The sequence below is a fragment of the Nelumbo lutea genome, chromosome 1 (genome assembly GCF_056320005.1).
Source record: "Nelumbo lutea isolate HS-2025 chromosome 1, American lotus-T2T, whole genome shotgun sequence".
In the NCBI taxonomy this organism is placed as follows: Eukaryota; Viridiplantae; Streptophyta; class Magnoliopsida; order Proteales; family Nelumbonaceae; genus Nelumbo; species Nelumbo lutea.
The window spans coordinates 8,054,414-8,080,914 of NC_142684.1; the positions used below are offsets into that span (position 1 = coordinate 8,054,414).

Consider the following 26,501-nt stretch of genomic DNA (forward strand, 5'->3'; position numbering starts at 1 on the left):
ATGATGAAGTTACACCTTCAAGTTGGGTGATCATCTTTCCAAACTTCTCATATTCAGCTTTCATGGCTGCCAACTATGCATTGGCAGACTCAACCTCTGTATCTGTACTTGTGGCTGCATGTGCACTTCCTGTCTTTCTACTATCATTCTTCTTCTGGAATCGGATAGGGACAAGACTAGGATGCAATTTCCAGCACTTGTCATTGGTGTGTTTCGGCTTCTTGCAATATTCACACACCACCTCCTTCTTTCCTGTGCCACTGGGAGCTCCTGTAAACCTTTTGGGTTTAATTCCCATATTTGCAAAATGATCATTGATACTGACTCCTTGAACTTGCACTTGCCTCCTACTCTCTTCACTGCTGACCAAAGCATATGCTTGAGACAATGAAACATCTTCCTTGGACAAAATGTTTTGCTTTGTGATGTCATATTCAGAATTCAGCCCTATCAAGAACTCAAAGATCATGTTCCTTTCAACTTATTTCATGTATGTTTCAGCATCATTAAGGGTATCCCATGTCACAGCCTCTATCAAATCAATCTCTTGCCATAGAGATTTCAAGGTTGAGAAGTATGTTGCAAGTGACTTCTCCCCCTGCCTTAGATTCTTCACATCACTTCTTAGTTTGTAGGCTCTGGCAACATTCAAAGATAATGCTGACTAATCTGTGGCTACATTGAATTCACAAGCCACCCAATCACTGTGTAGTTTTCTTGCATCCATCTCTCATAAGATGGATCATCCTCTAGAGGAGCTTTCTTGCTCCCAGAAATAAAACCCCATTTTCCTCTGCTACAAATATGGATTTTCACTGATTGTGACTATTTTGGAGCAGCTACAGTAGTCCGAACCAGTGAAGAAGGAAGGAGAAGATGAGGAAGAAGACAAGAGAAAGAGAGAACAGGAGGGTTTAGTCGAACTGATTAGACTCCCATTCAGTCGACCCCCTTGTGTTTATTAGGTTCTAATTACACTTACAAAGACTAAACTGCCCTCACTTAAGTGTGGGGCAGAGTACTCTAATAAAACAGCCACATAAGCAAAGTACTTAACTGACATAAGATTACTAAATTACCCTTATTCGGCTCACTCTAACACTCCCCCTCAAGCTGGAGAATATATGTCATATAATCCCAGCTTGTTACATAGATGATTCACTTTCCCTGAGTTTAGAGCTTTTGTAAACAAATCTGCCCATTGATCATTCGAGCCCACATGTTCTGTGTTTATCTCTCCAGCAAGGACCTTCTCCCTCACAAAGTGGCAATCAACCTCTATGTGCTTTGTTCTCTCATGAAATACAGGATTGGATGAGATATGGAGTGCAGCTTGGTTGTCACAATACAGTCTCATAGGTTTATCCATGTGAAACCCAATTTCTTGTAGAAGATTCCTCAACCACACTAACTCACAGGTAGTATGTGCCATGGCCCTATACTCAGCTTCAGCACTACTTCTGGCCACAACCGTCTGCTTTTTACTCTTCCACGTCACAAGATTTCCTCCAAGAAATGTGCAATAGCCCGTAGTAGATCTTCTATCATTCACTGAGCCTGCCCAGTCTGCATCTGTATACCCCACTACTTCAAGTTTTCCTCCTGGTTTATACAATAGTCCACGGCCTGGAGCTCCTTTCAGATACCTCACAATTCTAAGAATTGCATCCCAGTGAGGTATACGAGGGTCCTGCATGAATTGGCTCACCACACTGACTGCAAAGGATATGTCGGGTCTCGTTATAGTTAGATAGTTCAGCTTCCCCACTAGTCGTCTATACCTTCCAGGATCTTCAAATACTTTTCCTGTATCACTGCTCAACTTAACATTTGGTTCCATAGGGGTCTCAGCCGGTTTTGCACCTAACAATCCTGTTTCTTCCAATAGATCAAGAACATATTTTCTTTGGCACAGATTTACACCTTGTTTTGACCTGGCAACCTCTATTCCCAAGAAATATTTCAATGTTCCAAGATCTTTTGTTTGGAAATGGTTTTGCAAAAAAAACCTTTAATTTGCCAATCCCCAATTTATCACTGCCAGTAATGACAATATCATCCACATAGACCACTAATAGAATCTTCCCAGCTTCTGAGTCATAGCTGAACACTGAGTGATCTACCTGGCACTGCTTCATTCCAAAACTCTTCACCACTTCACTGAACTTCCCAAACCAAGCACGCGGCGATTGTTTCAACCCATAAATTGCCTTTTTCAATCTGCATACCTTACCATCCTCCCCCTAAGCAACAAACCCAGGTGGTTGCTTCATATATACCTCCTCCACAAGATCACCATGGAGAAAGGCATTCTTGATATCAAGCTGAAACAGAGGCCAATCATACATAACTGCCAGGGAAATTAGTACACGAACAGAACCAATCTTAGCCACCGGAGAGAATGTCTCCATGTAGTCTACTCCATACAACTGGGAGTAACCTTTAGCAACAAGTCTGGCCTTCAGACGCTCTACACTACCATCTGGCAAGTATTTCACAGTATACACCCATTTACATCCCACAGCATGCTTACCAGGTGGGAGAGTAGTAAGTTCCCACGTTTGAGTATGTTGAAGAGCAGAAAGTTCCTCCTCCATTGCCTGCCGCCAATCAGGTGAACTGAGAGCTTCTTGGACATTGTTAGGTATGGAAATAGAGGATAAAAGGGAAACAAACTGGCGATGTGATGTAGAAAGACGAGATAATGAAACGAAATTGGAAATGGGATGGAGGGTAGAACTACGTTTACCTTTCCGTAAGGCAATGGGTAGATCAAGGTTTGAGGGTTCAACAATAGGAGCCATGAGAGGATCCGCAGATGAGGTAGAAGCTGGAGGAGGGGCCGGTGCCGTTTGACGTGTATACACTTGCCGGATTGGTGGACGTTCGGTGGTGATCTGCATGGGATGAGGTGATGAGTCTACTCCAACAACAACATCTGGAACTGGATCACTGACAGGGAGAGGAAGAGGAAGTGCGGGTGGAGACGAGGGTGCTTTTCCTTGTAGAGTTATTCTTGTGTGTCCCTCTCTACCACAATGAGTGCATTTCCTTGTAGAGTTATTCTTCCCTCTGCCACGGCCTCCCCCTGAGTCACGACCACCCTGACTAATCATGGAACTGCCACGGCCTCCTCGGGGAGCATGACCTCCCCCTCTTGTACTATATCCAACCCCTCGAGCTGTCACAAGTGTTGATCTATCAGACTGTGTGGAGTTCTCTGTCTGTCCCAAAGAGATTCTACGAAGCCTTGAGAATACTTCCTCAAGTGTAGGAAGAGTAGAGCCCCCCAATATTTGGGCTCTAACTGGTTCATATTCCGACTTCAGCCCCACTAAAAATCTTGTAACATCTAGTTGCTCCCTTTGCTGTTGCTGAACTTTAATATCTGGAGTAAGGGGGTGATAGACATTGAGTTCATTCCTTATATTCTTCATGTTGGCATAGTACTCTTCTAGTGTTTTGGTTCCTTGTTGTAAATCAAAATACTCCTGATAAAGCTGATACACTCTTGTTGTGTTATCTTGTCCAGAATATAGCTTCTTAGCATGCTCCCATATATCCTTAGCCGTATCAAGAAACATGAAGTTGGCACTAATTTTAGGTTCCATACTATTCCACAGCCAAGTCATGATTTGAGCATCTTCTTGCTCCCAATCATCAAACCCTGGAAAGACCTCCGATGGCTTTTCATCTCTTACATGCTTTACTTTCTTCTTTGCCTTGAGAAACACTTCCACTAATTTGGCCCATGGAACATAGTTCTCCCCATTCAGCTTAATTGAGGTCATTTGTACCCCTAGGTAGTCGGAGGAAATTACCACATTAGGTTTCTAATCATTGTAGCCATTTCCTATTGCTGCCATTGTACTCTTTCACAGTTGCCTCTAACCTTACTTCTCAGCTACAAGTTGATTGATGTTGTTCACTGTTTGATACTTCAGCACCTATTGCAGCCCCTAAACACAACAGTGGGAGCACACACTTGCTCTTCTTTACACTACTGCTGACTTCACACACCTACGACCCACATAAGCATCACAAGCACCACAACACAACAGTAGGCCCTCTTACAACCACTCAATAAAAAAAAAATTGCGCATCACAAGCACCACAACACAGTCAAACTGCTACACCCAGTTCAGATTTGTTTAACACACTTAAGAGGGCATTACACGACCACAGGGAGCTTGGCAAGGTCACTGCATTCCACCTTACACCACTCGGCCACCTACAGCAGCCCTAACACCACTCAACAACTCACAGAAGCCCTACACCATTCGGCTACTGCACACACAGCCCTTTTTAGGGCAACAATGAACCTAGTTCTCTAGGTTCTAATCAGTACTAACTGATTCTTGAAGGGTTCCTACCCTGAAATACCAGCAACACAAGAGGACTAAATAACCAACCTTCCTTTGAGAGTATCAGCCAACCATTCACTGCTGAAATCACCTTCCTTGATGAAGAAAACTGTGCGCAGCAGAGAGCAACGAACTGTGATGTCTCAGACCTAGGGTGAACCAGCTCTCTCCATTAACCAACTAGAAACGAAGAGGAGGGTGTCACGAACACAGCTGAGATGCTTTGCAAGCGGAAGCAGGTCAGAAACCTTGCTCTGATACCATGTTTTGGAGCAGCTACAGTAGTCCGAACCAGTGAAGAAGGAAGGAGAAGATGAGGAAGAAGACAAGAGAAAGAGAGAACAGGAGGGTTTAGTCGAACTGATTAGACTCCCATTCAGTCGACCCCCTTGTGTTTATTAGGTTCTAATTACACTTACAAAGACTAAACTGCCCTCACTTAAGTGTGGGGCAGAGTACTCTAATAAAACAGCCACATAAGCAAAGTACTTAACTGACATAAGATTACTAAATTACCCTTATTTGGCTCACTCTAACAGTGACCAAGCCAAGTAGTTGGTCCCATCAAGTTTAACTGTAGTTACAACCAACATAGAATCGGCTGGGGTTCCCAAAGTCTATCCATATTCAGCAGCATTCTTGTTTTCAAGGTTTGAGAAATCCATCATGCAAAGGCTCCAATTAGGATTTTAATAAGTTTTCCAAGGTGCTAGGGTTCTTGATGAGCTTAGTTTTAGCTGAATGGGCAACAACAACCAGCTCACAGAATCAATTCAATCTTGATAACTATGATAGTCCAGCTCGGTGGTAGCTCTTTCTATACTGTTTCAGCCTTCAAGGGACAACTAGCAAACCCCCAATCACAAAGTATTTCTGGTCCCCAACAACCGTTGCCCCAAAGAGAAGGGAAAAAAAGTCCACGGTCCTTAAGAGACCTTTTGTCAATCACTCAATGTGCAGTAGTTAACAGCCTACTGTTAACTAGAAGAAACCACTTCAAAGTGTTCAGTATAGGTCCAAGAAGAGGCTGGGCTGAAAATGAGACTAGTACCACTTAGTCCAAATCAGTTTCAGCAACTTGGCAGTCCAATAACAACTGAACTGCTCTTCCAAAATAACCCAGAAATTTCTGAGTTGAATCAGTCCAGCAATAGTAGGGCAGAATGGAGGAGGGGTTTGAATGCTTTAACAGTCCTCCCAAGCAACAAAAATAACCCAGCAAAAAAACTGAGAAAAATTACAATAAGAGAATCTCTTATTTGAACTTCAAACCAGGCCGAACACCTTGCTCTCTGAGATAACTTCGAAATCCTTTTCTCTGATTTCAAATCAGGCCGAACACCTTGCTCTCTGATTCTTCCTGGTCACCGAACCCTTCTCCAAGTGTGTAGAAACTTGGGCACCCTCCAATGACCTCCAAAAACTAGGCGAATGACTGTAAACTTTCAGCCCTAGAACCTCCTCATGCAGTTGGCTGAACTAGAACCACATGAGGGTCACGCCAAGCAATGGCCCGCTTTCATACCAAGTTGAAAAACAGTCCTCTTGATGTATGGAACTGCTTGAGATTAGATGCAAACCAGAAAATAAACATACAAGAGATGATTAAGAGGAAGAAGAGAGAGAGAGAGAGAGCTGGCGGCAATGAGAGTTAGAGAGTGAGAGGTTCGAACTAAACCTCCCTTTAACACTCTAAACATTTTATTAAGTTAATCTTTGAAATATTACAGAGAGGCCCTTGAGTGGGCAAGAAATTACAAAAAACAGAATATTACAGAGTATGGGCCTAGAATAAGGCCCAGAATAACATAACATGAAATGACAGTCTATGGGCCATTCAGCCCATCTCCTCTACAGTACTCTTCTAAGCTTTGACTCCCTTGCTTCAAATTGAAGTACTCTTAGTACAACTGATACACCCTAGTTGTATTGTCTTGTCCAGAGTACAACTTCTTAGCATGATCCCAGATTTCCTTAGCTGTATCTAGGAACATGAAGTTCACACTAATCTTTGGTTCCATGCTGTTCCAAAGCTATGTCATTATCTGTGCATCTTCTTGTTCCTAGTCACTGAACCTCGGGGAATCAGAGGAAGGTCTCTCCTCTCCCACATGTTTTACCTTCCTCTTGGCCTTCAAGAACACCTCCACAGATTTTGCCCATGGTACATAATCTCACCATTCAACTTGATGGATGTCATTTAACACTTAGATAGTCTGGAGAAAGCATGACACCTGTTTTGTTATTATTCCCATCTTCACATGAAGCCATCTTACTTATTTCACCTTCAAATATACAGAAGAACCTCACACATTATCACAAGACTTATCTCACTTATAACACCACCAACTCCAACTTCTTCAAATGCACATTACACACCACACACTAAGGTTGAAATTACTCAGTCATCACATCAAACACCTGGGCTGCACACTGCAGAACCATTCACCATCAACACACTAAGGCTGGAATCACTCAGTCATTACATCGAACACTTGTTCTTCATACTGCAGAACTGATTACACACAAAGTCTAGGAGTTCACTTTTAAGTATTTAGAATCATAGATACACCAATCACCACGACACAACCACCACCACACCACTGCTGTTGTGAACTTCAGCAGTCGACAACTCTTCTTCTTTCAGCACACATATATATAAAAAAAATGAAGAGGAACATGACTGACATGCATATCAGTCACACCGAGCTGCACAACAACCAACTTTTGAAGCAAAAAACAGCATTCATAGTCCTTTACTTGGACAAACGGCAGCAGTGTTCATACTTGTCCACATTCAGCCCTCTTCATACACTGAATAGAGGGTTTAGTATACCACTTCAACGACCACCACGACAACGGCCGGAGGCATTCTCACCTCCAGGCCCACAAAATGACAGCTCCTTTTCAGCCCCTTATTGAACCTCCACTCAGGTAGCCGAAAAAGAAGAAGATGACTGTGAAAGTTGGCGGCGAACCCAGAAAGAGAACAGCAGCAAGAAAAGGTGAGGAGAATATGACCTTACCGTTCTGATACCATGTAAGTAAACCCTAGTAGATTTTAGGTTGAAGTAGAAAAGAAGAAAGAAAAGAGAAAGAAGAAGAAGAGAAAGATGGTTCAGCCAGACCAGAAGAGAGTAAAAATCACCTCTCCCCTAGCCGACCCACTTGTATTTATTCAAAACATAAAGTTACAAGAAAGACCATTTTGTCCCTCATAGGAGATGGGACACATAACTTAAACTCAGATACAATAGACCTTTCACTCTCAAGCAGATAAACCAGAATGACCAAAATACCCGACTCGATCATTCTAACAATTATAAATAAGAAGCTGGGTACTTCCAGCCAGAACTTTTGACCCTCTAACATCTTTGACCCTCTCTTCTTCTCTTCTCTTCTCTCTTATCTCTTCTCCTCTCTGTCCTCTCTCTCTTCTAGAAAGAAAACAATTTCATTTCTTTTATTAATATCTCCATTTTCCACTCATCGACTGCATGGAATTTGAAGCCTTTATCAACATTAATGTTCATTCGAACAAATAGAACTATGAACTTTATTATTATAAAACGTTCCAGATGTACAATAGAATCTGTTCTTAGTGATGAGACAGACTTTGAAATGGTCATATTTATTGTTCTACCTAGTTAGGAATGAGGAGGTCCATAATCACCATGGAACTAATCAGCATCTAATTCATTGGCTAATCTAGGAATGCACTTGAATGATCTGTTCAACCTAATGCCAAAGACCTTACTTCTCTTACTTAGTGCCTTGGGAATGAGGAGATAAGTAAACCGGGATTCCAACTAACCATTTGGTTCCTCTCAGCATCAACAAGAGGATGCTCATTTTGGTCTCCGAAGTGATGATTTTGCTCGATTGGCCCTGGTTTTGATCTCAATGTTCCTGTCTCCTTTAGTAGATTCCCCTTGTCTTTAATCCCAAGAAAATCCCCCTTTTGGATCTTTTAACTTTAATCCCAAGAAAGTATTTTGGATTCCCCCTGTCTTTAATTTCAAACTCTTTTAATAGAAAGGATGTTATCTGCTCAATTTTCTTGCAATTTTCTCTAGTTATAACAATATTATCAACATAACAATTGCTGTCACCATACCTATAAGACCCTGCTTAATAAAGAGTCTGCAAATTGCTTGATTCTAATTGTATCCTATTTTTTCCATAGCACAACTGGACCCCTCAAACCTTGGTCTAAGAAATGGTTTCAATCCATATGGTGCTTTTTTCTACTTACACAGCTTTCCTTAAGCATTAGGATAATCAAATCCTAGTAGAATCTTCATGTATTCTTCCTTTTTCAAATTCCCTCGAGTTGTCAAGGCAATGCCTAGGTGACAAGGCAAATTTGGAGGGTTGCCTTGCTTAAGTTCCTAGATATTTTGTATATGGTATTATAAAATATTATTATAATCTTTATTTTTTAACATTGTAGTGATAAAATAGGTGTTAGAACAAGTTATTAATTTATTATTTAGTGCTGCAGGGGCACTGTTGTAATTTTCTATCCTTTTATAATGTTTTTTGGTCGCCCTAGTATAAATACAACAGCTGGCACCGCCAGCCTAACTTTTTGATTCTCTAAACTTGTCTTCTCTCTTCTCTTCTTCTCTTCTACTGTGTTTCCACCAAGATAACATGGTATCAGAGCATCGGTTTTGGGGTTGAAGATAGTCCAATCAAAGTCTTTCTCCAGATTTATTTATTTTTTATCAAACCAGGAATAGTACAGCATCGACTGATTTGTAAGTAGTTTCTGTTTGCTTTTTTTTTTTCTTTTTTTCTTGGTCGTGTGCCAAGAAATCACCTGGAAGAAGGGTGAACAGATGCTGTGAAGCTCCTTTTTTCAGTTCCTTGTGGATCGTGTGATCCTTCTGTACCCAGGTTGGTGAGTTGTGTAGGTCTGGATGACCTGTATTTGCAGTAACAGCATAATTGGGCATTGTCTTTGATGACAGTAGTATCCATGTGCCCTAGAAGATGTGTGTTTGATATTCATAGAGCCTATCCATACCTTCTTGATCTGTTTTCTGTCATTGTTTGGTTTCTGAATCAGTTCCAGAGGTGTTCCAGTACCTGTGTTTTTTCCGGACAGTGGTGAATATTTTTTTTGGGGGTTGTGAGTAATCTGGTGATTGTTTCTTTTGCTGGCTGTGTGACTGATCTGTAGAAAGAGTCCTTGTTACCATGTCGTTTGAGAATTCAGCCACATCTGGTGTGTGTTTGTTAGCCATGGTGGAGCGAGTGGGGGGTTGGATATAAACTTCCCTGTGCTGTCATTTATTTCGATGGACTCAACTACCTAGAGTAGTCAAAGGGAATTAAAGTACACATAACAACAAGGCGGAAAATAGGCTACATATATGGAAAATGAAGGAGCCAAAGTCTCGGAGTGCAGAGCATGAAAAGTCGAACCAGGAGAATAGCATGGTGATGTCATGGCTTTTAGTTTCTATGTTGCCATAGGTCAGAAAAAATTTTATATGGGCAGAGATAGCCTATGAAGTTTGGGAGCAAGCTAAATCTACAAATTTGGAACAAGGACATGCAAAAATCTATCAGCTGCAAGCTGAGTCCTCCACTTGTAGACAGGGGGAGAGGAGTTTCTTAGCTTATTACTCAAATTTGACATCTATTTGGAGGGATTTGGATCACTACCTAAATATGGAATGGGAATGTGATGCAAATACCAAGGCCTACAAGTCTCTGATTTCTCATTGAGTTTTTGCTTTCCTCTTGGGGCTGAATTTTATGTATAAATCAATCAGGGTACAGATTTTAGGAAGTAAAGATCTTCCTTTAATTAAAGAAGTGTATGCCTTGGTGCAGTTAGAAGAAAGTAGGAGAAATGTAATGAACTCCTCTAAGGGGGAGCCAGTTGCTTGGTAGTTGGGGAGGGGGAGGGGGGGTGCAAATGCAAGCAATGGAAGTTCCTTCAATAAGAGTCATTCCAAAAAGAGAGTAGATGATAAAGATAAGCTTTGGTGCACCCATTGTCAGCAGTGTAGGCACACTAGAGACACTTGTTGGGATCTCCTTGGGAAGCCCAAGTGGGCTCAGGATTTAAGTGAGAAAGCAGAACAAAATAAGAAGCCTAATCTGCAATCTCAAAGTATAATTTAGCAAACATGGCCTCTCAAGAGCACCAGTCTACAGGTTCCACTATGACTCATGATCACCCTTTTGGTTCTAATCCCAAGGAACATCATCAATTCATTCCGTGATCATCTAGAGTTGTATGGTAGATTTCTTCTTCAAATGGATTATAGCACTACCCCCTCGATTTCATTTGCGTCTACATTAGGTAACTCTTCCATAGATTTCCATATGCCTTTTCATTCTTCAGATTCTCATTGGATTATAGATTCTGGAGCCTCGAACCATATGATTGGTAAGTCAAATTGTTTTCGATCCTATAATCTTAAATTTTGGTAGGGACAAGGTGAGACTAGCGAATGGATTGTCTTCCACCATAGTTGGTCAATGAACCATATCACTTCCCTTCGGCCTTACCCTTTCTAATGTCTTACTTGTTCTAAAATTGCCTATAAACTTGTTTTCTATTTGTAGTATTACAAATTCATTAAATTGGTCAACAACCTTCTTTTCTTCCTCTTGTGTAATACAAGATTTGGCCTCGGGGAGGATGATTGGTAGAGGTAGTATGGCGGATGGTATATACATGTTGGAGAACAAAGCTGCTCTTGCAGTCACAAAGTCTAAGAGTCAGTCTAGTAAGAGTTAAGCCTATTTGTGGCATAGTCATTTGGGCCACTTATCTTTTGAGTTATTAAATATCTTGTTTCCTGAGTTGTTTAAGTCATTGTCAGTGTCCAAATTCACATGTCAAACTAGTCAATGAACAAACTCTGTAGAAACCTTTTTCCTTCAAGAAACAATAAATCTGAATTTCCTTTTCATATTGTTTATTCTGATGTTTGGGGCCCTATACTTTACCCTCTGAGACTAGATATAAGTATTCCATTACACATATTGATGACTACTCTAGATATACATGGTTGTATCCAATGAGATCCAGAAAAGAAGTGCCAAAAATTGTAAAAGACTTCCAAAGTATGATATTCACTCAATTTTAGACTGAAATCCAAAATTTTCAATCCAACAGTGCTAAAGAGTGTTTCCATAGCGATCTCATTGAATTTTTTGCTTCGTGTGGTTCCCTTCACCACAGTTCTTGTACCAAAACTCCCCAACAGAATGGTGTGGCTGAAAAAATTGCCATCATCTTGAAGTTGCTCGTGGATTACTACTACATATGAATGTTCCAAAAAGGTTTTGGGTGGATGTTGTTTTATGTGTTGCATATCTCATTAACTGTATGCCATCTCAGTTGTTGGAGTACAAGGCCCCACAAAAACTCTTATTTCCAAAAGTACCCTTATTTCCTATCCCATTCCGTGTGTTCGGTTGTCATTGTTTTGTTTAGGACTTATCCTCTACTCATGGTAAGCTTGATCCTCACACTACTCCCTATGTTTTCTTGTGCTACCCTTTATTTCAAGAGGGTTACCATTGTTTTGATCTTGCTTCCAAGAAGTATTATGTCTCAATGGATGTATCTTCTTTTGAAAATGACCCTTTTTTCTTTATTTCTCCTTAGGGGGAGTGTAGGGTTGAGGAGAAACAAGTTTAGGCTCAGGCTCAGCTCTCTCCACTCCTTGATCCTCCTCCGTTTTGTGTATTCCTTTGTCATCGAAAGCCAAACAAGTTCAAGAGTAGTGGAGCAACCTGAAACTATATCAACAACACCATCAGATTCATTGGGGCAGATCCTATCCAACCAGGTACTCTCATTCCCATTGATATGTCTAATCCCATTGCTATTGACTCTTCTAGTACTGATGATCTTGACATCCCTATTGCACAAAGAAAAGGAGTTAGGTCCTACACCATTAAACACCCTATTTTCCATTTTGTTTCGTATGAGAACATTTCACCCTCTTTTCGTGATTTTGTATCCTCTATTGACAATATCCTTACCTAAGAATGTGGCAGAATCTCTTTTAATGCCTGAATGGACAGATGCAACAAAATAGGAGATCAATGCTCTACATAAAAATGGTACATGGGACTTGGTGGACCTTTCTAAAGGAAAGGAACCCACAGGGTGTTAGTGGGTTATAGTGAAGCATAGAGCCGATGGCAACATGGAAAGGTTTAAAGCCTGGTTAGTGGAAAAATGTTTCACTCAAGTGTATGGGGTTGATTATGCGGAGACCTTTGTCCAAGTAGCTAAGATGAATTCTATTAGAGTCCTTTTTTCTCTAGCTGCAAATCTTGATTGGATCTCCATCAATTGGATATCAAAAACGCATTCTTGAATGATGACCTTGAAGAAGAAGTGTACATGGTTTAACTCCCAGGTTTTTTGTGCTTGAGGCAGTGAGCAAAAAGTGTATAGGTTGAAGAAATCCTTGTATGGGCTGAAACAATCACCAAGGGCTTGGTTCAGCAAGTTCCATTTAGCGGTGCAACAAATAGGCTACAAACAGTGCTAGACATATCATACATTATTTGTGAAAAGAGGGGAAGGGAAAACTGTAGCTCTGATGGTATATGTTGATGTCATAGTGAATGCTGGTGATTGGAAAACTGAAATTCAGAAGTTAAAGGAGTTTCTAGCCACTTAGTTTGAGGTGAAGAATCTAGGTCCCTTGCGGTATTTCCTTGGAATTGAAGTTGCCCGCTCACAAAAGGGGATCTTCATTTTTTAGAGGAAATACGTTCTAGATCTGCTACAAGATTCAGGAAAGTTAGGAGTCAAGATGATCAACTCTCCATTGAGCCAAATCATAGGTTGGGTGACTATTGTGGTGAGACTGTCAAATATGAAGTAGTTCCAGAGCCAAATCATAGGTTGGGTGACTATTGGGCTGCTTTACTATTCTAGAAACATGGGCATTTGAAAATTGAAGTGTATATAGATGCTGACTGGGCTGAAGCAGTCGATGACAAAAAGTCCCTAATGGTTATTGTACCTTTGTGGGAGGGAACCTAGTTACGTGGAGAATCAAGAAACAAAATGTTGTGGCTAGGTCTAGTACTGAAGCAAAGTATAGGGTAATGTCCCATGGAGTGCTTTAGATTATGTGGATTAAAAATATGTTGGGTGATCTAGGTTTCTCTGTTGATAGTCCCATGTCCTTGTACTGTGACAACAAAGCTTCCATCAATATTGCATCTAATTAAGTTCTCTATGATAGAACCAAACACATTGAAGTGGACAAACACTTTATTTGGGAGAAATTTGTAAGTGGGGAGGTGTGTACTCCCTATGTTAGTTTTGAAGACCAACTAGCTGGTACTTTACAAAGGGTCTAAATCACTTGCGACACAATGACTTATGTGACAAGTTGGGCAAGGTTGAAATCTATGTCCCAACTTGAGGGGAGTGTTAGAACAAGTTATTAGTTTATTATTTAGTGCCACAGGGACACAGTTGTAATTTTCTATCCTTTTATAATGTTTTTTGGTTGCCCCAGTTTAAATACAATAGATGGCACCGCCGGCCTAACTTTTTGACTTTCTAAACTTGTCTTCTCTCTTCTCTCTCTCTCTCTCTCTCTCTCTCTCTCTCTCTCTTCTTCTCTTCTATTGTGTTGCTACTTTCTTCTTGTTATTTTCTTATTTGTTAGGCATCAACCAACACGTCAATGTAGCTGACTTGAACCTATGAAGGCTTCAAAACCTGAACCAATAAGCAACGAAAAACTTAAAGATTTTGTCCAGTCAACACATTTTATTATTTTCTTCTTCCATCTTTTCTTTTTTTTTTTTTTTTAAGGCAAAACTAGGGGCTCAACACCTATATTTTCTAAATCTTCTTTTCATCATTTTTTCTTGTTATGAATATGTTGATTTTGTAAGTTTGAATAAGAAGTTTCTACTTTTTTATGAAGACTATTGATAATTACTTGTGAAATATGTTTGTTGGTTGCTATGGAACCTAGGGAATTACTCTAGGATTTAGGTTTTTTTTTTTTAACCATTGCCTAAGCAATGCCTAGGCAAAGTAGCACCTCCTATTACCTTGCCTTGCCTTGGTGCTCTGAAAACTATGGAACCCATTTTCCACATTAAGTTGGTAGAGAAATCAGTGATTTAAAAGACATGCCCAAGGCACGCCTAGGCACACAGACGAGGCGCATTTTAGGGCTGGCACCTTGTCTAGGTCTGCATGCAGCCCCTTTACAATGACATACACCTAGTGCACTTTGTGCCCCAACCCAAATGTGTGCCTTTTTATTATTATTATTATTATTATTTTTTTCGCTTTTTGTGTTTTTAAGCATGGTGGATGGGTTAGGGTCTAAGTTCCCAAAAACGTGATCAAGCCCCTTGAAGCAAGCCCAAACAAGTCCATATGTCCATGTTAAGGTCTTAAATTCTTAATCCCTTCAAAAATGGTTTTATAATTTGAATTTTCTTTCAAAAAATTTCTTTTCTTAGGATGAAACCCCCTATTTGCTAATGTTGTTCATTTCGTTCATCCTAGTAAAAGATGCTTTTAAAATTTAATTAAAACTATAAAATCATTTTTTTTTGTAGGGATTAAGATTTTAAGACCATAAAATGGACTTGTTTGGGCTTGCCTCAAGGGGCTTGGTATAAAGGCAGCTTGTAGAGATAGGAATGAAAGATGATTAACATCATATTAGTTATTTGAAATAATGCAGTTGGCAATAATATAAAGAAATGGTTTTATATGCTGTTTTTTATTTTATTTTTGCATTTTCACTTTAAATTTGTTTTATATGTTATGTTTATGTATTTAATTCAAGCTAATGGGTTTTTTAAAATACTTAGTTTAAAATTGAAGTTTGTGCCTTCCTTTAAAAAGTCCTGCATGTGGCCTTGTGCCTTGTGCGTCAGGCACAAAATGCCTTTTGCTCCTTTTTTGGTAATCAATAGCATAAGTTTGCATGACCCAACTCTTCTAGTTTGAGCTTGTATTACTTTGATGGTCCCAAGCCCGGATAAAGGAGGGTTGTGTCAAGTTAGCAATTGGCATTAAAACTTTTGCTAAACTCTTATGGTCTTGGATCTAATCTTTTCGTCCTCATACTAGGGCATTCCTTAGAAGCAATGTGCTTGATTATGGTGGAAATAGGAAAAGGTTCCTACATTGTTTTGGACAAGTATTGATAAATAAGTCATTCCAGGAAATATGAATTTGATTTACCACTTCTAACATAGAAAAATTAACAAGAACAACTATAGAATTAATAGACACAATTAAGAGGAAAAGGACTTATATTGCATGCTTACAAGAAACTAAATGCAAGGGAAAAAGGCTAAAGAAATCGATGGCTACAAACTATGGTAGACAGGGAGAAAGAAGTAAATAATAGAAAGGGAGTAGCTATAATAGTAGTTATGTATTTAAAAAATAAAATTTTAAATGCAAAATGATTTAGAGGTATAATAATTTTAATTAGCTTGTTTTAGGTGAAAACATCATTTACATAATCGGTACATATGTACCTCAAGTGGTTCAAAGGAGCTTTAAGAGGTTTAGATACACTTAGTCATACGCTGATTATACCTTATTCATTAAGCAAGAAGGTACTTTTTTTACTGCACTTATTGTTTATGTTGATCATATAGCAACTGGTAATAATCCTATTAGTTGCATTGGCTGAAACAATTTTTACATTAGTAATTTGAAACAAAAGATCTTGGAGAATTTCAATATTTCCTAGGAGCCACTTATATCCTACCCTCAATCTATTTTCATTTACAACTGTGCCTAGAACATTTGATCTCTCCCCACCCATTGTGCTAATGAATCAGCCATGCTATTACACTCTCTTTTCATCCAATGAAATCTTGCTTCAATGTCGCTAACTAGCCACCTTTTTTTTTTAATTCATTTCTGTAGATCCATAGAGAATTCTCCTTTTTTGAAGCCACCCTATCACAAATCATGAATATCCTTCCATAATCATTTTATTTACATTTATATCCTTTGCTCTTTGCACACCCTGCATAACAGCCATTATCTCAATCCTTAATGAATCTCCAATACCATTTGGTTCCAAGAATAACACAATAATGTAACCAGAGTTTTTCTCAGAAATACCTCCCACTCGTGAAGGCCCTAGATTTCCCCTACAACTACCATCAAAGTTAAATTTAATGAACCTTCTTTCTGGTGGCATCTAACACCTATAGAGGAAAGGTTTTCTTAGTGAGAGCAAATAAACTTGATTCAATCTAGATGGTTCCACCTGCATTCAATCAAAGTGAAAACTATCCAACTGTAAGCAACAAAAGGATAGGAGATCAATAAGTTAAAGCAGGTCTCCTCATTTGCTTTGCAAAGAATGCACCAATGAGGAGATAAGCAATAATTATATCTCAATTTCCATAGCAAGTCACATGTTAATCTTCTAATGAAAACCTCCCAACTAAAAGCTCTAATTCTTGGTGGTATAGGCTTCTGCCGAACTTCTTTTACAGGATAAGACTTCAAGGTGAAAGGGAGCAATAATTGGAGGAGAAAAGGTGCTGGGAAGGATTTACACAGGGTCTATGACTGGAAAAAAAACGGTGGGGAAAATGTGATAGGAGTCAGGGTTGAAAGGGGAGAAATGGGGGAACAGAGGGAGAATGGGGAAGCTATAGGGGAGGGAGAAGATGAGAAAGTGGGGGCAAAGCTGAGAAGGCTATTGGGGAAGATAATTTAGAGAAAGGAGGAGTGCGTATTGGTTGGTTGTTGGATAAACAGGTCGAGATTGGGAAATCATTGGGTCTATTTTTCATGGAGGGGAAGGAGTGGTGAGGAAAGCAATTGAACAGTTTGAGAGAAGGGGAAGGGAAGAACAGAATAGAAAGAAAGATATTGGGGAAGAAGGGGAGGAGAGGGAAGAAGGAATTGCTGATGAGGAATAGAGGGAGGGTGAGGTTTGGAGATTGAACTTGAAGATAAAGCTCGTCTTGTGGAATGTAAGGGGCCTGAGAGATGAAAGGAGGAGAAGGGTTGTAATGAACATTTCGAGAAAACAAACTCCAGATGTGGTGTGTTACAGGAAATGAAACTGGAGTCATTTGATATAAGAATGAAGGAGATATACTGATAAAAAAAAGAATGAAGAAGATATGGGGGTCTAAGGTTGGGGCGTGGGTGGAAGTGAATGCAGTGGGTTTCTTGGGAGAGTTGGTGGTCATCTGGGACCTAGGAGTCTTTGAAAAGGTTGGGGGGAAGAAGGGGGTGTGATGCCTGTAGAAATATTTTCATCAAGGCCAAAGATAAAAGTAAGGAAGATAGCGAGGATGGTTTGGAGGTGCGTACCGTTTGCAATTTTCTGGAATATATGGAAGGAAAGAAATAGAAGGATTTTTGAGGACAAGGATTGTAAGCTCGAAAGGATGGTGGTGGCTGTTAGAAAATCTGTTGCAGATTGGGTCTTTGTATTACCAGAATCTAGATAAGTTCTGGTGAGAGAAAAACTTGGGGAAGTTGAGTTCTCAAACGGAAATTTGAAAGTTTCTATTGTATTTCTCACAAAAGTTGGGTGTTGCCTTAACAACTGGATATGATGCATCTTTTTTCTTTTCTTTAATGAAATTTTGTTTTTATTTTACTATCAAAAAAGAAAAAAAAAATGAGACTGCAAGGGAAGAAGGGGATGATAAAGGACCTTGAAGAAAGGGCATAGGAGAAAGAGTCTGAGGGTGACATAGTCCAAATGGTACCATCAAGCTTGGAAGGGTCCAAGAACAACCTTCAAGAATTTTAATCAAACTAGTAAGTGTGTATGTCCTTTGCACATGGCAAGGGCAATTTTTGATGATGATGATGATGATAGAAAATAAAATGTTTCCAAAATTTTCTACATTTTTATATTTCTATGTCTATAAAAATTATTTTTATTTGTCACAGTTGTTTTTGTATAATATGATGAATATACAATATTAGAGATGTGCCCAAATGTTTTCTACAATTTTGTATACTTTTTTTTTCTTTTCATCTTTTTTTAATTATGACATCAAGGATTTACACATTTGACCCAAAAGGTTGAATTGTTGATTCACAACCAAATAGGAAAACAATTCCATCTTTGTGTTGGTTTTAAATTTCTATTTTATTTCTATCATTAATAAAAACAATTATTCTTTATCACACTTATTTTTCGTTAATATAGTTAATTAATATAGGATTCAGTGAAAGAATTAGAGTTTTTTTTTTTGATAAATCCAGAAGGGGCCGCACAAGAACCCGGGGGGGGGGGGGGGGGTCCCCATACATTGCTAAAACAAATAAAAGAAAGAGACCAGGGAAGATCACAAAGGTTAAAGGAAACAAACCCGTTCACATCTGCTAAAGCTTCATGGGCAAGCCAGTCTGCAGCTTGGTTAGCCTCTCAAAACATATGCCTATACACTAGACCCTTCCTTAGTCTCAAAGGTGGGTTGAGAAGATGTTGCAGACAGGAGATCACCAACCTTGAATCGCCTTTGATAATAATGGGATGGTCCTTGAAGTTTAAAGCCATGTTATGGGCTTCTCATGCCATCCATGCTTCTTCCACATTGATGGTTGTAGACCCTAGGTAGTAAGCCTTAAGATTCACTTCTCCAAGATGATTTCTTGCAATGCAGTCCACCGAGCAAAGCACATCCTCAATACACAAAGCATCGAAATTCCATTACTTGATGGAATTATGGTTTTCAAAATAGGACTCACTAGCCCTTTTTTAAACCACTTGAGGGGGGTCAGACAAGCTATTGAAAGTTTTTTTATTTCTATTCTTCCAGAGATGCCATAGAATAAAAACACATTTTCCTTTATGTATTCTTCTCCTGAGATATCATTAATACAAATTTTGGACCACCAATCTTTTATAGAGGCATCCATGTCATTCAAACCCCCAATAGATGGAGAAAAATTCTGCCAAATTTGTCTAGCTGTAGAACGTCTCTCGAAAATATGATCCAAGTTCTCATCCTCCCCACAAAGGCTACAACAGCCATCAATATTAAACCCTCTACTTCTAAGCATGCTTTTCAATGGAAGTCTATTATTAAGAAGCAAAAATAAGAAAATCTTCAATTTTGGAGGACAGTTGATACTCCAAACCTTAGTATCCCAATTAAATCCATCCCTTGAGTTCATCCAACTACACTTTAAATTATAAGACTTAATGAGAGGGAATTGAATGAGAAGAAATGTAATAGTTCAAATTACATTTTGTGCCCTCACAATTATAGAGAGATCAAATTCAAAAAATAAGGGTAATCTAGTCAAGAATAGGATTCAAAGAATTTTAATGGGAATTAATACCTTAAATATAAGACTTAATGAGAGAGATTTGAATGAGGAGAAAAGTGGTTGTTCAAATTACATTTTTATCCTTATAATTAAAGAGCAACCAAATTAAAAAAATTGGGTATTTTAGTCAAACAAAAGTTCCACACTTCCATTCACACTTTTAATAGTAGTATAGATTGAGCACATTAGGAAGTTAAGATTCCCTTATACCACAGTTGTCAAGGTGATGACTAGGTGACTAGGCAACAAGAATGGCAATGCTGAAACCTTATTATAATATCATTCATATTGCTATATGTTTCTAATATGTATGCTAATATCTTAATACATTCTATTATATGCTATATATGCAATTTATATGTTGTTTTAAAGTTCTACTTTTCAAATTTAAAAGATTCAAGGGTTTTAAGAAGAGAAAAGGAAATCAAGAATAGAACTATAAAGCGGTTTCTCTTTTTTCTCTCTCTCTCTCCCCCCTATTAAATAAAGCAGCAGCCAAAGGGAAAGTTTGTTGTCTCTAGAAGTCGTATGGTTTGAAACAATCTCCTAGATCCTGGTTTGGTAGGCAGGAGAAGGTGATCTAATTGCTATACTTGTTGTTTATGTGGGTGACATTGTTATTATAGGGAACTGGGAGGTAGAGATACAAAAGCTAAAGGAATTTCTTGGTAACCAGTTTTAAGTGAAAGATCTAGGCCCCTTAAAGTATTTCCTTGGAATTGAAGTTGCAAGATTGGATAAAGGCATCTTTATGTCTCAGAGGAACTACATCCTAGATCTTCTTCATGACACCGGTAAACCTGGAGCCAAACTAGCTAATACTCCAATTGATGTTGATCATAAACTTGGTGAAGAAAGTGGTGTTCCCCTCTCTGACGTGAGACAGTTTCAAAGACTTGTTGGGAGATTGTTATACTCGTCTATGTCTAGACCTGATATTGCCTATGCGGTGGGGGTGTTAAGCCAGTATATGCGTGCCCGTAGAACCACTCATCTTGTTGCAGCAAAGAGGATTCTTAAGTACCTGAAGAAGTTCCCTAAGGTATTCTCTTCTCCAAGCATGGTCATTTAAAGGTAGAGACTTTTACGGATGCCAATTAGGCAGGTTTGGTTGATGATAGAAGATCTGCCGAAGGTTATTGTGCCTTTGTTGGAGGTAATTTGGTAACTTGGAGAAGTAAAACGCAAGCTGTGGTTGTGAGGTTCAGTGTGGAGGCTGAGTATAAAACCCTGGCACATGGCATAGTTGAAGTGTTAGGGTTTAAGAATATGTTAACGGAGCTGGGAATTGAAGTTCAACATCCAATGTCAATGTATTGTGATAATAAGGCAGTGATTAATATTGCCCACAATCTTGTGATGCATGAGAGGACAAAATATATTGAAGTGGATACGCATTTCATTCGTGAGAAAATTGAAGGTGGTGAAGTCTGCATTCCATATGTTAATTTTGGGTATCAATTGGGTGATTTCTTCACCAAGGGCGTTGCTACTTACTAGTACCTGACATGTTGATATTGTACCTAGTTGGGAAAGATTGATATATACAGCCCGACTTGAGGGGGACTGCTGTTAGGACTGCTGTTAGGCTCTTATTATACTTCTATTGTTATCTTTTCTTTGTTAAATTGTAACCAAGGGTACTGTTGTAATGTTCTCTTTTCTTTAGACACCCTAATATACAAGTCAATGAGGCAGCTGCCACTGACACTTTTCCAGAAAATATTCTTTCTTCTTCTCTGTTATTTCTCCTTCTCTCTTCCTCTCTTTACTTCTAGAGTATGCATGTATGCATGTGTATACATATGTAAGAGAACAATACCTGGAGAATGTCTGGGCCCAGGCCAGGTTTGGGCTACCTAAGGGCTAGGCCTAGGCCTGGCCCAAAAAAAATATAAAAAAGCCCAAACTTTTGGGCCCGGGCCAAGCCTAATTTCTGAAAATCCAAGCTCAGCTTGTGTGTAATCGCTGGATAGGTTGGTTCGGGCTCAGGTTGGGCCCACCCAATGGTTCTTGTTATTATTTTCTTGTTTGCATTTTAGTATTCTTTACTTCTCTTGTTGATTCTATAAGAAAATTTATGATCTTTTGAATTAATACTTGGTCTTATTAATGTTGACAGCGGAAGTATTTTTAGACACCCAACCATTAATACGTTCTATTCTTGATGGTTACAATGTATGCATTTTTGCATATGGTCAGACCGGTTCAGGAAAGACCTATACAATGGTATGCTGTATGGACTCTCCTTATACCTTCCTCCCTATGTGAATCACTTATTTTGTACATAGATATTACTTGTTTTGGTTCGATTTTATAAGCTATTTCGTATTTATTGAGAAGTTCTAAATACCTTGTGAATTTAAGTATGTCTCTTCAACTAGACTGGCCCAGATGCAGCACGTAAGGAGGATTGGGGTGTCAATTACAGAGCTCTAAATGACCTTTTCGAAATCTCTCAAAGTAGGAAAAGTTCCGTTTCATATGAAGTTGGTGTTCAAATGGTTGAAATATATAATGAACAAGTGCGTGATTTACTTTCAAGTGATGGTTCTCAAAAAAGATATCCTTAACTTCTTGAGTTTGATTATTGTTCTCTGGTAATTGATAAATTTGGGGATTTAGATCAGACTAGATTCTTAGTTCTGTTGCACTGAATGAGCATTCAGTTTTTAGTGCTAGACAAATGATTTTTTTTTTGATTAGTAAAAAGAAATTTTATTAAAAAGAAAAAGCAAATACAACCTAGATAGGTGAGTAAACACCTCCAAACAAAGCTAAGGAACAACATACATCTAGAGCCCAACACCAAAGGCCCCCAAACATCTTACAAACCCAACCACCTCAAAGGAAAACAGTTGAAAAACAGTCCTAGAAGTAGGGACTATGTTGGAAACAAAGAAAACTAGCAAGAGAAGATTAGAGAAGAAGAGAGAGCTGCGGCAAGAAGAGTTAGAGGATGAGGTGTTCGAACTTAACCTCCCTCTAACACTCTAATACTCTTTTATTAAGTTAATCTTTTAGTAATCGCAAGAGAGGTCCTTAGTTGGACAAGAAATTACAAAAAAGGAACATAAAAGAGTATGGGCCCAGAATAAGGCCCATTACAGAGAAGAACATAAAGATAATATACAGTAACAGCCTATGGGCCATTCGGCCCATCTTCTCTACACTCCCCCTCAAGCTGAGCATAGATGTCAATCATGCCCAGCTTGCCAGTGTCATGATGAAGTCTTGCCTTGGAAATGCCCTTGGTGAGAAAGTCTACCAATTGTCCTTCAGAAGTAATGAATGGAAGGCACACTTCTCCGGAGGAGGCTCTTTCTCGAATAAAGTGTCTATCAACTTCAATATGTTTGGTTCGATTATGTTGTACCGGGTTGTGAGCAATGTTGATGGCAGCCTGATTATCACAGTACAACATCATGGGTCTGTCATGATCAATCCCAAGTTCTTCCATTAAGGACCTTAGCCACAACAATTCTGAGACCCCATGTGCCATGGCTCTATACTCTGCTTTTGCAGAGGATCTGGCCACAACAGATTGTTTCTTACTCCTCCAAGAGACAACATTACCAGCCACCAGACTGCAATATCCTGAAATAGATCTTCTGTCATCCATATTTCCAGCCCAATCAGCATTAGTATAGGCTTCAAGTTTCAGGTGGTCATGCTTGGTAAATAGGATTCCTTTCCCTGGAGAGCCTTTCAGATAGCACAAAATCCGTTCTGCTGCTGTCATATGAGTATCTCTAGGAGCATGCATGAACTGGCTAATGCAACTGACAGCATACGCAATATCTAGTCTAGTCATGCACAGGTACAGAAGCTTCCCAAGAAGTCTCTGAAAAAACCCTTTGTCTTCCAACAGAGTTCCATCTGTAGCTGAAAGTTTGTAACTCATATCAATGGGAGTTGCAGCTGGTCTTGTACCCAGTTTTCCAGTTTCAGACAATAAATCAAGAATATATTTCCTTTGGGAAATAAGAATCCCATCCTTGGATCTGACAACTTCTATGCCAAGGAAGTATCTCAACTCCCCCAGATCCTTAATCTCAAATTCTGTACGGAGGAAAGACTTAAGAGCCAGAATGCCTGAGGCATCATCACCAGTCACTATAATGTCATCAACATACACAATGAGATACACTGCTAAGGATCTACTTTTCTTCACAAACAGAGTATGATCTGACTGTGTCTGAACATAGCCGAATTTAACAAGTGCAGCTCTAAATCTCTCAAACCAGGCTCTAGGAGATTGTTTCAGACCATAAAGAGATTTCTTCAATTTACATACCTTTCCTTGCATATCTTTCCCATACATCCCTAGGGGAAGACACATGTAGACTTCCTCATGTAAATCACCATTCAGAAATGCATTCTTTACATCCAACTGATAGAGAGGCCAATCAAAGTGAGCTGCCAGAGATAAAAGAACCCTCACAGATGTCATCTTGGCAATAGGGGCAAAAGTCTCCAGGTAGTCAATCCCATATGTCTGTGTGTAGCCTTTTGCAACAAGTCTAGCCTTGTACCTCTTAATAGTTCCATCAGCCCTGTATTTAATGGTAAAAACCCACTTGCACCCAACTAGATCCTTCCCTTTAGGTAAATCCACCACCTCCCAAGCACCATTTGCATGTAGAGCATCCATTTCGATTTCCATGGCATCTCTCCATTCTGGAATCCCAAGAGCTTCTGAGACAGACCTAGGAATGAGGTTAGAAGCAACAGACGAGAGATAGGCAAAGTATGAAGGAGAAAGCAGGTCATAAGAAAGGTGTTTGGAAATGCAGTGTGCAGTACATTTCCGCTTCCCTTTCCTAACAGCAATGGGGACATCAAGGTTTGGGAAGGATGATTCCTAAGGAGTTGAAGCAGTACCTGTTATCTCATCTGTGATTGGGAATGTATGAGCTTCATCTGTTGTAAAGGAAACCACTTGCTCATTCTTGGATCTCTGCCTTTGATACACTTTGGGATTATGGACAGGGCGAGGGGGTAAAGAAATGGGGTCCCTAGGACAAGAGATATGAAGTGATTGATCCTCCTTTGACTCATTTGGTGAGGATACAGGTTTGTCAAGAGACTCAACTGGGACAGGAAGAGGAAGAGCAAAAACTTGTGGCAGACTCTCCCCCTGTGGACAATGTCCATCTTGAGAGGAACCATAAAAAGGAGAAAGTTCATTAAAGGTAACATCCATAGAGACATGTCGGGTGCCAGTCTTTGGATCAAAACAACAATAACCCTTTTGTGTGGGGGAGTAACCAAGGAAGAGACATTTGTGGGCTTTCGGTTCAAACTTGTGTCTTTGCACACTTGGAATGTGAACATAGCAGGTACAGCCAAACACAAGAAGAGGAATTGGGAAGAGATCCTTGTTTGGATGAAGAAGACTGAAGGGGGATTTAAACCCTAATATCCTGGATGGCATACAGTTTATGAGATAGGTAGCAGTAAGTACAGCATCACCCCAAAATCTTGTGGGAACATGTGAGGCAAACAAAAGGCTCCTTGCAACTTCAACAATATGTCTATTTTTCCTCTCAGCAACTCCATTTTGTTCAAGGGTTCTAACACAGGAGCTTTGATGAATAACCCCCATGTCAGAAAGATACAAGGATAAACTCTTCTCAAAATACTCTTTTGCATTATCAGATCTGAAAACCTTAATTCTGGTATCAAATTGAGTTAGAACAAGCTCATGAAATTGCCTCACAAGTCTTGAGACTTCATCCCCGGATTTCATTAAGTATATCCAGGTGAATCTAGAGAAATCATCAATAAACAAGATAAAATATCTGTAACCCCCCATAGAGGATAGATGGTATGGCCCCCACACATCAGAGTGCACAATATGAAAAAGAAAAGAGGATATTTTATTGCTCACCGGATAATTTTTTCTACAATGCTTTGACAACTGACAGGACTCACAATTGAGACTGGACACACTGACTCCCTTAAACAGTTTTGGAAACAAATGGCTTAAAGCAGAAAAAGGTAAATGACCCAACCGACAATGACTCAACATAATTTGACTAACAGTCTCTAAAAAAGTAGAACCAAAAGCAACATTCTTGGGATGATCAAAGCATTGGCCAGGGGTGTCGAGCAAGTATATTCCATTCGCTTCATGGCCACTCCCAATCACCTTCTGAGACTTCAGGTTCTGAAACACACAATGAGAAGGGAAAAAGGTTACACAACAATTCAATGATTTGGTCAGGCTACTTACAGATAATAAGTTGGTATTTAATTTAGGCACATGAAAAGTGGAAGATAAGAGTAAGGAGTCTGTAGCCTTGACAGTTCCCTTGCCGGAAATAGGGGCAAGAGAACCATCAGCTAAGGTGATTTTGTCACGGCCAGGAAGTAAATCATCTGAAACAAATAAAGTGGAAAGGTTGGTCATGTGATCAGAAGCACCTGAGTCTATGATCCAAGGGGTTTTGTGTTTACCTGAGGTAGATGCATGGTTAGCGGAAGCCCTTATACCTGAGTGAGCAAATGCAATGGTTGCTGGACTTCCAGAAGGGATGGATGATGAAGTTACACCTTCAAGCTGACTTATCATCTTTCCAAACTTCTCATATTCAGCTTTCATGGCTGCCAACTGTGCACTAGTAGACTCAACCTCTGTATCTGTGCCTGTGGCTGCATGTGCACTTCTGTCTTTCTACTATTATTCTTCTTCTGGAATCTGATAGGTACAAGATTGGGATGCAATTTCCAGCACTTGTCCTTTGTGTGTTTCGGCTTCTTACAATATTCACACACCACCTCCTTCCTTCCTGTGCCACTGTGAGCTTCTGTAACCCCTT

General features: G+C 39.5%; 1 protein-coding gene across 2 annotated transcripts in view; it reads left to right on the forward strand.

The window, feature by feature from the left end:
• LOC148873403 (kinesin-like protein KIN-14C) overlaps nt 1-26,501 on the forward strand; it is a 127,422-nt gene that overhangs the window by 64,309 nt on the left and 36,612 nt on the right. For both annotated transcript variants that reach the window (XM_088975188.1, XM_088975192.1), the window contains 2 exons: nt 21,800-21,906; nt 22,062-22,240. In XM_088975188.1, coding sequence (XP_088831314.1) covers nt 21,800-21,906; nt 22,062-22,240 — 286 coding nt within the window. The remainder of the gene's footprint in view (nt 1-21,799; nt 21,907-22,061; nt 22,241-26,501) is intronic.